The 14571-nt window shown below is 43.0% G+C and overlaps 1 protein-coding gene across 12 annotated transcripts in view; it reads left to right on the top strand.

The window, feature by feature from the left end:
• EEA1 (early endosome antigen 1) overlaps window positions 1-14571 on the top strand; it is a 218637-nt gene that overhangs the window by 81230 nt on the left and 122836 nt on the right. For 4 of the 12 annotated variants that reach the window (XR_015163543.1, XR_015163542.1, XM_086399016.1 and 1 more), the window contains exon 1: window positions 6862-7135. The exons of the other annotated variants lie outside the window; for them this stretch is intronic. Coding sequence is in view for 2 of the 4 variants with exons in the window: in XM_086399016.1 (XP_086255142.1) it covers window positions 7112-7135 (24 nt within the window). In the remaining 2 variants the exon portion in view is untranslated. Of the gene's footprint in view, window positions 1-6861; window positions 7136-14571 lie in introns of those variants that run through there. 12 annotated transcript variants of the gene reach the window in all.

Raw genomic sequence — 14571 nt, 5'->3', positions numbered from 1 at the left:
TCTTCTGTCACCCCCTTCTCTTCTTGACCTCAATCTTTCCCAGCATCAGGATCTTTTCCAGTGAGTCAGCTCTTCACATCAGGTGGCCAAAGTATTGGAGCTTCAGTTTCAGCATCAGTCCTTCCAATGAATATTCAGGGTTGATTTCCTTTAGGATGGACTGGATCTCCTTGCTGTCTAAGGGACTCTTAAGAGTCTTTTCTAATACCGCAGTTCAAAAGCATCAATCCTTCAGTGCTCAGCCTTCTTTATGGTCCAGCTCTCACATCCATACATGACTGCTGGATAAACCATAGCTTTGACTATATGGACTTTTGTCAGTAAAGTGATGTCTCTGCTTTTTAATATGCTGCCTAGGTTGGGTCACAGCTTTTCTTCCAAGGAGGAAGTGTCTTTTAATTTTGTGGCTACAGTCACTATATCCACAGTGATTTTGGAGCCCAAGAAAATAAAATCTGTCACTGTTTCCACTTTCCCCTATCTATTTGCCATACAGTTATGGGACTGGATGCCATGATCTTCGGAGAAGGCAATGGCACCCCACTCCAGTACTCTTGCCTGGAAAATCCCATGGACGGAGGAGCCTGGTGGGCTGCAGGTCCATGGGGTCGTAAAGAGTCGGACACGACTGAGCGACTTCACTTTCACTTTTCACTTTCATGCATTGGAGAAGGAAATGGCACCCCACTCCAGTGTTCTTGCCTGGAGAATCCCAGGGATGGGGGATCCTGGTGGGCTGCCGTCTATGGGGTCACACAGAGTCGGACACAACTGAAGCAACTTAGCAGCAGCAGCCATGATCTTAGTTTTTGGAATGGTGATTTTTAAGCCAGCTTTTTCACTCTCCTCTTTCACTTTCATCAAGAGGCTCTTTAGTTACTCTTCGCTTTCTGCCATTAGAATAGTATCATCTGCATATCTGAGGTTGTTGATATCTCTCCCAGCAATCTTTATTACAGCTTGTGAGTCATCTAGCCCAGCATTTTGAATGCTGTACTCTGCATAGAAGTTAAATAATCAGGGCAACAATCAGCCTCGATGTACTCCTTACCAGTTTTGAACCAGTCCATTGTTCCATGTCCAGTTCTAACTGTTGCTTCTTGTCCTGCATACAGATTTCTCAGGAGACAGGTGAAGTGGTCTGGTATTCCCATCTCTTTAAGAATATTCCACAGTTTGTTGTGATCCACACAGTCAAAGGCTTTGGTATAGTCAATGAAGCAGACCCAGATGTTTTTCTGTAATTCCCTTGTTTTTTTCTATGATCCAATGGATGTTGGAATTTCCTAGTTCCTCTTCTAAACCCAGCTTGTACATCTGAAGTTCTCAGAGCACATACTGCTGAAGCCCAGCTTGAAGGATTTTGAGCAGTACCTTGCCAGTATGTAAAATGAGTACAATTGTGCAGTAGTTTGAACATTCTTTGACATTGCCCTTCTTTGGGATTGAAATGAAAACTGGCCTTTTCCATTCCTGTGACCACTGCTGACTTTTCCACATTTGTTGGCATATTGAGTACAGCACTTTAACAGCATCATCTTCCAGGATTTGAAATAGCTCAGCTGGAATTCCATCACCTCCACTAGCTTTGTTCGTAGTGATGCTTCCTAAGTCCTGCTTGACTTCACACTCTAGGGTATCTGGCTCTGGGTGAGTGACCACACCATCATGGTTATCAGGGTCATTAAGACCTTTTTTATATAGTTCTTCTGTGTATTTTTGCCACCTCTTCAACTTCATCTGTTTCTGTTAGGCATGAATTTTAGCGGGGGTAAAAACATTTAAATCTTCCTTTCCTCATTCATCAAGAAATATTTATTTATTGCTAATCATGGATTGAGCATTGTTTTAATTATTGGGGATACAGCAGGGAACAAGAGACACGATTCTTGTATTCCATTTTCTCTGCTATGCAGAGAATTAGAATGGGTAATCTGATAGATTGGAGACCCCGTTAATACTTTAGATGAGGTGATCCTTGGAGATCTCTCTGAGGAGGTGACTTTTAAAACACAATATGAATGCCAAGAAATTAATCACAAAGCATTTCCTAAATAGGAACTGTTTGATCAAAGGCAGGAATAAGTTTTTTGCAACTGAGGAAAAAACAGTTCAAGGAGGCTGAAGCAAAGTAAGCTAAGTGTTGTAAGTAGAAGGCGGAGAAGCAGGAGGGACCAGATCAACAGGTTGTGTGAGCCAGGATAAAGTATTTGGACTTTATTGTGAGTGTGATGGGAAGCTACAATCAAGGAGGACAGTGATGCTACTTAATTTGTATTTTTAAAAAGTTGTTTCTAGCTGCTGTATAGTGAACAGGTTATAGGGAAGCCAAAGGGAAAGCAGGGAGATCACCAGGAAACTCTTCCAGCAGTTTGGACAGGAGATGAAGGTGCTGTGGACTGAGGGGACCATGGAAAGAAGTGGCAGGTCTGGTGTATGTTTTGGAGGTAGGCCTGCTGGACTGGGTGTAGAGAGGAGAAGTGATGAAATAGACAAAAAGAAGATAATGCCAAGATTTCTGGTTGGCTCCAACTAAGTAGTTGGGGGGTAGGACATAATGAGAAAGGAAAACTGGTGAAGGAGCACTTTTGAAGATAAAAATGAAACAGTTTTTGGTGGGCCATGTTAAGTTTGAGATGCTGGTTAGACACCCAAGCAGAAAAACGAAGTAGCTGGTTTTTTATCCAAGTCCGAAACCTGGGGAGATTCAGCACTGGAGATGTAGACTCGGGCAAATGGATGAAATTTAAAGTCAGGAGACTAGTTGAGATCACTTCTAGGCCATGTGGGATAGATGGAAGGAGGGGTCTTAGAACATTAAGGAGGCACTGTAAGATATGCAATCGAGAAGTCTTCAAACAAGTATTTGGAGGAATGGTCATTGAGAAGAAAAACCAGAAAGTAAACTGTCAAGGAAGTCAAGAATAAAACAAGGAGAGAACCATCTAGTGTTCTCAGTGTGAATAAGAGTCAAATAAAGCAAAAGAAAAAAAATAAATTTGTCACTGGATTAGGCAGCATGTATGTTGTTAGTGATCTTAATATGAACAGTCTCATCAGAGTAGATGAGAAGGCAGCTTGATTGGGGTGGGTTAAGAAGAAAATGAATAGACTGAGGAACTATAGGTATGAAAGTCACCATGGGGCATCCAGAGAAAAAAGACAGGAGGAAAGCATAACAGGAGTCTGCTGGGCAATGTTGAGTGCCTATTTGAGCTCTGTGACTTTTAGTGTAAAATGAGTCCAATAGCCCCCACTATATATTTGTACCTCTAGTGATATTCAGTTGCTCCTGTACAGCATGGAGTAGTTGGGTAGTCATGTTTGGGTTCTGCTAGATGAAAACAATGGAGCAAGAGAGAGCTGAAGTTAAGCATATTTGCAAAGGGTGGGGGTGCTATAAAGTTGGATCATAGGTTTTAGGTGGGGTTTTGATAGAAATAAGGATGCTAGGGAAATGGCAAATTTTGTGAGACAGTGAAGAACAGAGAAGCCTGCCATGCTACAGTCCATGGGGTCACAAACAGTCAGACATAACTGATCGATTGAACAAGAAGAAGAAGGGAAATGGCTCATAGAAAGTAAGAAGGGCCAATGAACTGGAGGTCTTGATGGAGTCAAAGAACTTGTGAAATATGGATGTAAAAGAGTTAAATGGATAGAAATTAGCAGCCAGAGGGTTTCCCAGCTGGCACTAATGGTAAAGAATCCACCTGCCAATGTGGAAGATGCCTGAGTTCCGGGTTTGATCCCTGGGTTGGGAAGATGCCCTGGAGAAGGAAATGGCAACCCAACTCCAGTATTCTTGCCTGGAAAATCTCATGGATAGAGGAGCCTGGTGGGCTGCAGTCCATTGGGAAGCAAAGAGTCGGGCATGACTGAGCATGCATGCACTTGCTATTTGCTTGCTACGTTAAATTGGACTGTTTTGTGTGGGAAGCTGCTAGATTATATGAAGGATATTCTTACATGATGAAGTTTCACCCACTGCTTATTTTCCTTTGGAGTAATTAAGTTCTCTAGCATATTATTCCAGTGATGGAGTTATCATAAGCTGCAGGGAAGAATACAGATTTTTTAAATAACCCATCTTGCTAAGCAGTAGATGAGAATCTATTATATTAGTCAAAAGATTCCACTGGAGAATTTCAGTGGAGAAGGCCTTAGCATGTGACATCAATAAGCAGCTTTAAACTAATTTTTGAAAAAACAAAATATGTCACTTTAAATGTAAAAAGCTGTTTCCTTTCTTTGCTTACAACACTTGTGATGTCAAATGTGTGCTTTTTTCCATACCAAGCAATTCTCCAATTCTCCAGGCACCACCCAGGTATCCTACAATTTAATTCAGTTTTGGTACTAACAACCCAGAGTTAGCACAGACCCCATAGGCTAAAGGCTCAGTCCCACCAAAAATGCTCCTTACTTCAGATACCACTTGGAAGTCCGAGGTTGTTACTTGTACTTTGGGCCAACTGGTTATAAATTGGGGGTTCTCACAACACTCTCTCCAGCTTATACAATTTGCTATAATCCCTAACAGGACTTCCCAGGTGTTGCTATTGGTAAAAAACTCCCCTGCCAATGCAGGAGATATAAGAGATGTGCGTTTGATCCCTGGGGTGGGAAGATCCTCTGGAGGAGGGCATGGCAACACACTCCAGTATTCTTGCCTGGGAAATCTCACAGACCAAGGAGCCTGGTGGGCTACAGTCCATAGGACTGAAACAACTAAACACATATAATTGCTAACAGAACTCACAGAAATACTTTATTTACTCTTATTGGTTTATTACAAAGGTTACCACTCCATAACAGCCATACGGAAGAGAGGTATAGGGCAGGTTCCCCATACCCTCCAGACAGGTAATCCTCCAGCACCTTGATGCTCATCAATCTGAAGTTCTCCAAACCTCATTATTGAGGGTTTTTATGGAGGTTTCATTATATAGGTATAATTGATTATTTAATTGGCCAATGGTGATTGTCTTCCAGTTCCTCTTCCTCCAGAAGGTGGAGGGGGAATGTGGGCTCGAAAATTCCAACCTTATAATCATGATTTGGTTTTTCTGTAGCTCAGCACCCATCCTAAAGCTATCTAGGGACACCCAACCATTTACTGGCATGCAAAAAGACACTGAAGACTCGGATTCCAAGGGTCTTAGAAGCTCTGGTGTCTGGAACCAGGGTCAAAAATCAAACATTACAACAAAAGATGCTCTTATTACCCTATCACTCAACATATTACTCAGGGGCAGGGACCAAATATATACTTATTATATCACAGTTTTATCACTTTTATGTTAGTGAAAATATTCCCATATTGTCTGACAATAAAGTACCATTGCTTTGCTCTGTTTGCCTGGAAGTATTTAAGTGCACTGTCATCGATGGTGATGAGTAATATATCAGTTGTAGGCACTATAGACACACACACATTAAAAAACAGACATGTTTGGATAGAAACAACATATTACATTATATAATGCTTTATTTACATTTTTACAAAACATTTTTAACCTTAATTAATTGGAAAATAATATTTGCTGCGTTTTTTTCAAAAGACCTGTATTTCTAATAAGCACTCCATTCATTGCTTGGTAGACTTCAGATCAGCACCTCCAGCAAGTTAATTGCATTCTTCTCCCCTTCCCTATTTAAGGGCTTCCCTGGTGCCTCAGATGGTAAAGAATCTGCCTGGAATGCCGGAGACCTGGGCTCAATCCCTGGGTCAGGACGATTCTCTGGAGGAGGGAATGGCAACCCACTCCAGTATTCTTGCCTAGGGAATCCCATGGACAGAGGAGCCTGGAGGGCTACAGTCCATGGGGTCGCAAAGAGTCTGACAGTACTGAGCGACTACACTTTCCCTTTCTTTTACTTTCCTTATTTAAACACTATTAAAGTTCCCACCCCCACCCCCACCATAAAGTCGAACCTCTTAGCTTGTGAATACTGCCAGAATGGTAGGATTTCGCAGCTGTGATTTTTGAGTGTAAATAATGATGTCGTGGCTGGAAGTCAGTTCCAGGACCACTTCCAAGTCCACGTCCTTGTTTTGGCAAACTGTTTATCCGTGACCTCATTATTTTTTCTTAATCTATGAAACAGACGCATTAAGGTCGATTCACTTCATATACATCTGTTATCAGAAGAGGATTTAAAATTTCTTAGGAGAATGGACCAAGCATGGGCTTTAGATAGTGCAACATGTTAACGACATCACCCCATTAAATATTGTTGTTATAGTCCAAAACAGACAACCCCAAACTTCTCTTGCTAATTCAAATTCCAGTTTCTTCCTATTGTTTCTTCTGGTTCTTTACTTTCTCTTCGGTTGACATTAGGAGCAGGAAGGGAGAAGGGAAAGGAGCCAGGGATTGGACCAGGGGAGAGAAGCCTATCAGACCGGTTAATCGTGTCTGTGATTCTCTCCTTTGCTTCCACCCAGGGACTAAGCGCTTCCAGCAGAAATGACGGTCCCGTTCAGGTACGGTCAAGGCCAGGGTCACACTGACAAATTTTACAGAGTAGTCTGAGGTGCAGTCTAGGTACCTGCCCCGAGATCCCTCTTGGTGTCGCGGTCACGTACCCCCACCGGTTCCCCTAGCGGGTACGCGGTCTGAGCGCGGGAGCGTCCTCCGACGGAGCGCGGGCATGCGCTCGGCGGCCGTGGCGTCCCCCAACCAGCCGGAAGGAGCGGCGGCGGCGCCCACGTCCTGCCGCCTGTCCGTCACGCAACCACCCACGCCGCCGCCGCTTTCGATTGGTCGCAGCTGCGGGCCAGGCCCCTTCTAGCCCCGCCTCCCGTGGATGGACAGGCCGAGAGGGCGGTGCGGTGGAGGGTGGGTCCGCCCCGCTGTCAGTTACGGGGGAAGACCTGGCAGGCGGGCGGCGCTCCCTGGCTACCTCGTCGCTCTCTCGGGCGCGCTCCCTCTCGCAGCTTGCGGGGAAGTCCGGGCCGCCCGAGCGGCCGCCGCCACCGCCTCGCCCCGTCCTCCTCCCAGTCCTCTCCCGGCTCAGTCCCTACAGCCCGCGCACCCCCGAGTAGTGAGAGGCCCCCGCGGAAGGTTCGGAGAGTCACCGCGGCGGCGCCGGTGGTGTTTAAACCATGTTAAGGAGGATTCTGCAGAGGGTAAGAGAGAGAAACCGTCTTTCCAGGAGCACGTGAGGGGAGAGCCGGGGACGCGGAAGCTGATCCCTCCTCAGCGCGGGCTCCTTCCTTTAGGCCCCGCAGCCCGGGCGGCGATTAGGCCTCGGTCGTCTGCTCCGGGGGCGGGCCGCAGGGGCAGGGAGGGCGGGCGGGCGGGGCGGCGGCTGGGCAGCAGGCCGGGGCCGGGCGTCTGGTCCCCCGCGGCTCCGCACGCCCAGGCCCCGGCCCGGCTCTCGCGCGGGCTGTCAGTGCGCGCGGGAGGGTGTGGTGCCCGCACGCTCCTTCCAGAACCTGGAGTGGCTGTGAAAATGGAGAGTTAGTGCCTGCGGGTCCGGCCCGCCATCCGCGCGCCAGGCCGGAGAACGCGCGCTGGGAGCCCGGGGCAGGCGGGCTCGCCGCTTCCCACAGCGCCCCGCCTGGCGTGCCCCCCAACTTTCCACGAGGTGCACCTGCCACACGCGGCTTCATTACCTCAGCTGGGCGACCCCGCAGGGTGATGTGGTGAAGCCTGGCCTAGCATCGGCCCAGTGGCGGTACCGACACCTAACTGGCAAAGTCAGCTGCGAAGGAAGATATTACTCAGAGTTGGCAACTTTTTTTCTCCTCCAATTAAAAATGCGTTTTCCCCTGCCAGCCTAGTACCTTTTTGGAGTTATCCAAGAATAAATCAGTTGTAAGCTTTACTTAACGGAATGCTCCTTTACTTTCTGCCAGTGCTGTGTCCATTTCAGATCTGGAAAAACCTTAAGATATAAAGATTAAGTATTGGAAAGCTGGAGGTGTTTTGTTTAGGAATCAGTTCCTAGAATAAGAATTAAAATGTTTTCTGTAAGAGTTACTGTTAACTCAAGTTTTTGTCTGGTTAGCTTTTTTAAAACTCTTTTTGAGCCTAATGGGAGTGCAACAAAAAGAGAAATGGTTGAAAATTTGGTGCCGAACCCATTAGCCGGTTTTTGAGGGAGTAGGATAACTAGTTCCAAGCACAAAAGGAGTTTATTGAACTTGTAGTATGCAGTCCAGGAAGGTGCTGAAGAGAGTTGAGTCATCCCCTGTAGAGAAAGGGAGTGTCCTTGCGCCTGCAGAGCTTTGTGAAACGTTCAAGTCACATGAAACTTGGTCATGTATAAGGGGGAGAAAGAGTTAATTTCTGTATCTGCCACCTTGTATTGGCATTTGATGATTTTCTGCAATGTTTTGTCAGTTTTTGAAATCTTGATAAGTGCTGTTTTTGTCAGTAGCAAGGGCATACGCTTTACTCTGGCCATCAGTTCAACCTTAAAGGCATCTGTGCATGGTTTACTCGCACTGATTAGAGTTTTCTTTTTTCACACTTGGAGGAACTCATTTCCTCATGCCTCAGATTTTTTTGTAATGTAGTCCCACAGCTGAAGATGGTCATTAGCTTGCCTCTGGTTTGCTTTGAAGTTTATAAGTGAAACAAAGTGTTTACTGACTTAAGAATAGCTTCTAGTTTTCAGAGGTACAGCAGCTTTCAGGTACTCTTGGTTTAGTGTTCTTAAGCGTTACAGTTGTATAAAGGGCATTTTGAGTGTTGGTGCATACACATCAATGGCTCCAGAAGTTTCAGGTGAAACTACAAGGTGGGAATTTATTCTGGTTATTGCTGAGATGTTGTAAGTCACTTGGCAACATGGCATTATTGACATTTGTGAGCGGATAATTCTTTGTTGTAGTGGCTGTAGTTTGCATTGCAGGATGTTTAGCAGCATCCCTGGCTTCTACCTCCTAGATGCCATAGCACTCCCCGCCTCCCCCCGCAATCCCCTACCCACTTTTGTGACAACCGGAAATATCTGAAGACTTTACCAAATGTCACCTGGGGGCAAAATTGCCCTGGCTGAAAATCGCTGTCTTAAATTTATATATTCCTTTATAGAAAAGTTTGAATTGTATCTCACAGCTTACTACTTTTTTTTCCCTTCAGTATTCTTGAGTGGCAGTAAATGCAAAGTATCTGCTCGGGGCCTAGGAACCAGTTAAGTAAGATATGGGCCCTCCTTTTAGAATTCACAGCTGGTTGAGGGAATGGCCATTTAAAAGTAATGGAAGTGCTTTGTAATGGAAGAATGAACAGTGCCCGCAGGCCACTTCCTGGGAGGGTATTGGGTGATCTGGAAGAGCTTCTGGGAGGAGGGAATATTTGCAGCTCGAAAGAGGGGAAGGCTGGTTGGGCTGAGGGAACTGTGGCTGCCTAGACCAGAAGTCATAAAATGGGCATGTAATATTAAGGGGAGTGTGAACAATTAAGTTTAGGTAGGCAAATGATGTGCAGGGATTGATAGGAGGTGAGGCTACAGAGGTGGCTAGAGTCCCCTGGGTGGAATTCGGCTCTAATCTTATAGATGGGTCAGTGTTAATGCTCAGCATTTAGGAGCATTTGGATAAATCCTTAAAGAAACCTTGTAATTTGTATTACTAGTTTAAACTCCACAGGTGGTATTTACTGACAAGTATAACTTGAATCTTTATGTACCATGGCAACCATTTTATTTTCTCCCATCTTGATAATCTTATTTCTCAGAAGAGGTCATGAGATACAAGATTAAAACTAAGGTGACTCGGAGGAGAAGGGGACGACAGAGGATGGGATGGTTGGATGGCATCACTGACTCAATGAACATGAGTTTGAGTAAGTTCTGGAGTTAGTGATGGACAGGGAGGCCTGGCCTGCTGCAGTCCATGGGGCCGAAAAGAGCTGGACACGTCTGAGCAACTGAACTGACTGAAGGTGGCTTAGTTAGAGATTTGTTTGAAATGGTGTTCATGCTTTGAAATTAAATTGCATACTTTTTTAACATTCTGTTTTTTACATGACCTTTTCATTTTAACTCTTGTAATTTTCCTCTGAATAGTGTACTTTAAATAGCATTTTTGAAAAAAGAAACAGTGTGCTTATAGTCAATTGTAACTCAGAATCTTTGAACATCACCAATAAGGTACCAGGGTACTTTATAGAAAATTTAGTTTCTGTTTTTTCTTTCTTCCATTAGCTACTAAAAAGTGTTTCTTTGAGGCTTGTAAAAGTCTGGAAAAAAAAAAATTGAGGTAGCTCTAATATGTTTGTATTGATTGTTTTGCTTAACAGGCTTTGAGGAGAAATGTGGATTTAAAGAGCTTCATGGCTGGAAAGACACCAGCATTTAGTACTTAAGGCAGTTTATAAGCTTTGTTGCCATTTCATTCTTAGGGATTTTACTTTGATTTAACTGAGATCTTTAAGTGTATTAGATTTGCTTTTATTGGTAATACTGCTAAAGAAAAAATGAATTTAATTCTAGAATTGTGGAAACAGAAGTCTTTTTTTATGGTTAATGGGTCTCTCTGATTTTAAAAGTGAGAGTAGAAAGGGAGAGATAAAGTGTTTTATCTAAAGCAACACAGTAGGTGTCAGAACTGAGACTAAAGCCAAATTTTCTCAATCCATCCCCCTGCCCCTTTTCTCTGCTCCTCAACTGATATGGTTAGCACTGTGCCAGTCATTGTGGAAAATATGGGAAAAATATGAGATCTAAATTCTCTCTCAGGGAATTTATATGATTAAGTGCCTAAATGAATTATACAGAAAATGAAGGCTGTAGTAGTACAGAGGAGAACTGATCAGAATGAACCTGTGTGAGTGGAGAGTCTCCTTGGAGGGATGGGGTTTTGAAGAAGATGCTTAGCAGAGGAAGAGAGTTACTTTCATTCTAGGAAGGAGTTTACAGTATAAACAGACTCAGAGACAAGAATGATTTCATTCTTCCTGCTATCCCTCCATTCTTTGCATATTGCCTTTCAATAAACAAGTGTTTAATATTAAATAACACTGGATATGTGCTCGATACTGGAGGTACAGCCGTGAATAAAACTGATTCTTACCCTTAAGTAGCTTAAAACCAAGAGATAGAGGTCTGCTTACAGCAGAAAGAAATTGAGAGAGAAACTTAAAATTGTGTGACACCTCATCGTGGAGATTCTTGACCATCTAGCTCAGCCCTGTCCAATGCAAATACGAATCACATATGTGATTTAAAGCTTCTAGTAGCCACATTTAAAATAAGTGAAGAGGGACTTCCCTGGTGATCCAGTGGTTAAGAATCCGCCTTGCAGTGCAGGGTATGTAGGTTTGAACCCTGGTCGGGGAACTAAGATCCCACATGCCGAGTAGTAACTAAGCCTGTGTGCTACAACTGCTGAGCCAGAGAGCCACCACTAAGACTCAACGCAGCCAAGTAAATGAATAAAGATAATCACTGTCAAGGAGACATTTTTTAAAAAAGTGAAGACGTGAAATTAATTTTTAAAATAGATTTATTCTGACACAATATATAGTCAATATAATGACTCAATATATCTAAAATATTTCAACATATAGTCAACATAAAAATTACTGATGAGATTTTTTTTATACTAAGTTTTTGAAATCTGATTTGTATTTTGCACTAACAGCACATCTAACTTTGGACAGGCCATATTTTAAATGTTCAGCAGCCTTATATAGTTGGTGGCTACTGTATTGGACAGTGCAATACATAGATACTTTTAAACTTTTATTTGGAACTAATTTCAAGCTTACAGAAAGTTAAAAGAATAAAATAATACAAGAAACAGCTGTATACTCTTTATCTAGATTTACTTATTGTTCACATTTTATCCTGTTTGCTTTATTACTTACATGCTTCTCTCTCTGTATATGTGTAATTTTTTTTTTTTTTCTTGCATCACTTGAGGACCAGTTATGGCTTTTCACCTCTGAAAGCTTCAATGAAGAACAGGGATGTTCTTTTACATAACTACAGTATAGTTGCCAACTTCATAAATTTACATTGATTCTATTTACTATTCATAATTCCATTTTTTTTCAATTGACCTGATAATGTCCTTTGTAGTATTTTCCCCTTACTAGTTTAGGGTCCAGTTAGGTTTATTTATTTCTTTTTTTAAAAATAATTTGTTTATTTTTGATAGCCCAAGGTCTTTTTTGCTGTACAAGGGCTTTCTCTAGTTGTGGGCGGGGTGGCTTCTCTGGTTGCAGACCATGGGCCCCAGGCCAGTGGGCTGAGTAGTTGTGAAACAAAACACGTGGTGTCTTCTTGGACTAGAGATTGAACCCTTGTCCCCTGCATTGGCAGTCGGATTCCTATCCACTGTACCACCAGGGAGGTCACGGTTAGGTTTAGATATTATATGTAGTTGTTAGCTTCTGTTAATCTGAAACATTACCAGAGCATTTCTTCGTAATTTATGACATTTATGAAGAATACAGATCGCCTCTTGCTTCTCCACCCCGCCCCTCACCCTCGCTATAGTGTACCTTATGTTGTGTTGCCATTGTGAGTAAGCATCAGGTGGCCAAAGTATTGGAGCTTCAGCTTCAGCATCACTCCTTCCAGTGAATATTCAGGACTGATTTGCTTTAGGATGGACTGGTTGGATCTCCTTGAAGTCCAAGGAGATCTTCTCCAATACCACAGTTCAAAAGCATCAATTCTTCGGCGCTCAGCTTTCTTTATAGTCCAACTCTCACATCCATATGTAACTACTGGAAAAAACATAGCTTTGACTAGATGGACCTTTGTCAGCAAAGTTATGTCTCTGCTTTTTAATACGCTGTGTAGGTTGGTCATAACTTTTCTTCCAAGCAGCAAGAGTCTTTTAATTTCATGGCTGCAGTCACCATCTGCAGTGATTTTGGAGCCCCAAAAAATAAAGTCTGGCACTGTTTCCCCATCTATTTGCCATGAAGTGATGGGACCAGATGCCACAGTCTTCGTTTTCTGAATGTTGAGTTTTAAGTCAACTTTTTTACTCTCCTCTTTCATTTTCATCAAGTGGTTCTTTAGTTCTTCTTCACTTTTCTGCATATCTGAGGTTCTTGATATTTCTCCCAGCAATCTTGATTCCAGCTTGTGCTTCCTCCAGCCCAGCATTTCTTATGATGTACTCAGCATATAAATTAAATAAGCAGGGTGACAATATACAGCCTTGATGTACTCCTTTACCAATTTAGAACCAGTCTGTTTTTCCATGTCCAGTTCTAACTGTTGCTTCCTGACCTGCATTCACATTTCTCAAGAGGCAGATCAGGTGGTCTGGTATTCCCATCTCTTTCAGAATTTTCCAGTTTGTTGTGATCCACACTGTCAAAGGCTTTGGCATAGTCAATAAGGCAGAAGTAGATGTTTTTCTGGAACTCTTGCTTTTTCGATGATCCGACAGATGTTGGCAATTTGATCTCTGGTTCTTCTGCCTTTTCTAAATCTAGCTTGAATATCTGAAAGTTCACGGTTCACATACTGTTGAAGCCTTGCTTGGAGAATTTTGAGCATTACTTTGCTAGCATGTGAGATGAGTGCAATTGTGAGGTAGTTTGAGCATTCTTTGGCATTGCCTTTCTTTGGGATTGGAATGAAAACGGACCTTTTCCAGTCCTGTGGCCACTGCTGAGTTTTCCAAATTTGCTGGCATATCGAGTGCAGCACTTTCACAGCATCATCTTTTAGAATTTGAAATAGCTCAACTGGAATTCCATCACCTCCACTAGCTTTGTTCGTAGTGATGATTCCTAAAGCCCGCTTGACTTCACATTCCAGGATGTTTGGCTCTAGGTGAGTGATGACACTATCGTGGTTGTCTGGGTTATGAAGATCTTTTTTGTATAGTTCTTTTGTGTATTATTCTTGCCACCTCTTAATATCTTCTGCTTCTGTTAGGTCCATACCATTTCTTTCCTTTATCGAGCCCATCTTTGTATGAAATGTTCCCTTGGTATCTCTAATTTTCTTGAAGAGATCTCTAGTCTTTCCCATTCTATTGTTTTCCTCTATTTCTTTGCACTGATCACTGAGGAAGGCTTTCTTATCTCTCCTTGCTAGTCTTTGGAACTCTGCATTCAAATGGGTATTTCTTTCCTTTCTTCCTTTGCTTTTCTCTTTTCACAGCTATTTGTAAGGCCTCCTCAGACAGGCATTTTGCTTTTTTTCATTTCTTTTTCTTGGGGATGGTCTTGATCTCTGTCTCTTTTAAAGTGTTATGAACCTCCATCCATAGTTCATCAGGCACTCTGTCTGTCAGATCTAATCCCTTAAATCTGTTTCTCGCTTCCACTGTATAATCGTAAGCAATTGATTTAGGTCATACCTGAATAGTGGTTTTCCCTACTTTTCTTCAATTTAAGTCTGAATTTGGCAATAAGGTGATGATCACCTGGTGATCAGTAGGTGTTTAGCATATGGAACAGAATTTAATTACTGCCCTTCCCTGGATCTGAGTGCTGATAATTTGTCAGACTAAAGACACATTCCAGGAGTTCAGGACAATGGAGCGGGTTGCTTACTGAAAACAAGACCGAGGTCTCAGAGATGTACACTGACTGCCTAGTAATTTTTACTCAAAAGGAGGGTCAGAGTGTTGTTCTT

This window comes from Bos grunniens, chromosome 5 (genome assembly GCF_055505025.1).
Source record: "Bos grunniens cultivar Pamir isolate PY7600 chromosome 5, Bosgru_T2T1.0, whole genome shotgun sequence".
NCBI classification, from domain to species: domain Eukaryota; kingdom Metazoa; phylum Chordata; class Mammalia; order Artiodactyla; family Bovidae; genus Bos; species Bos grunniens.
The sequence above is the reverse complement of the archived record's forward strand: the minus strand, read 5'-3'. Positions and strand labels throughout refer to the sequence as shown.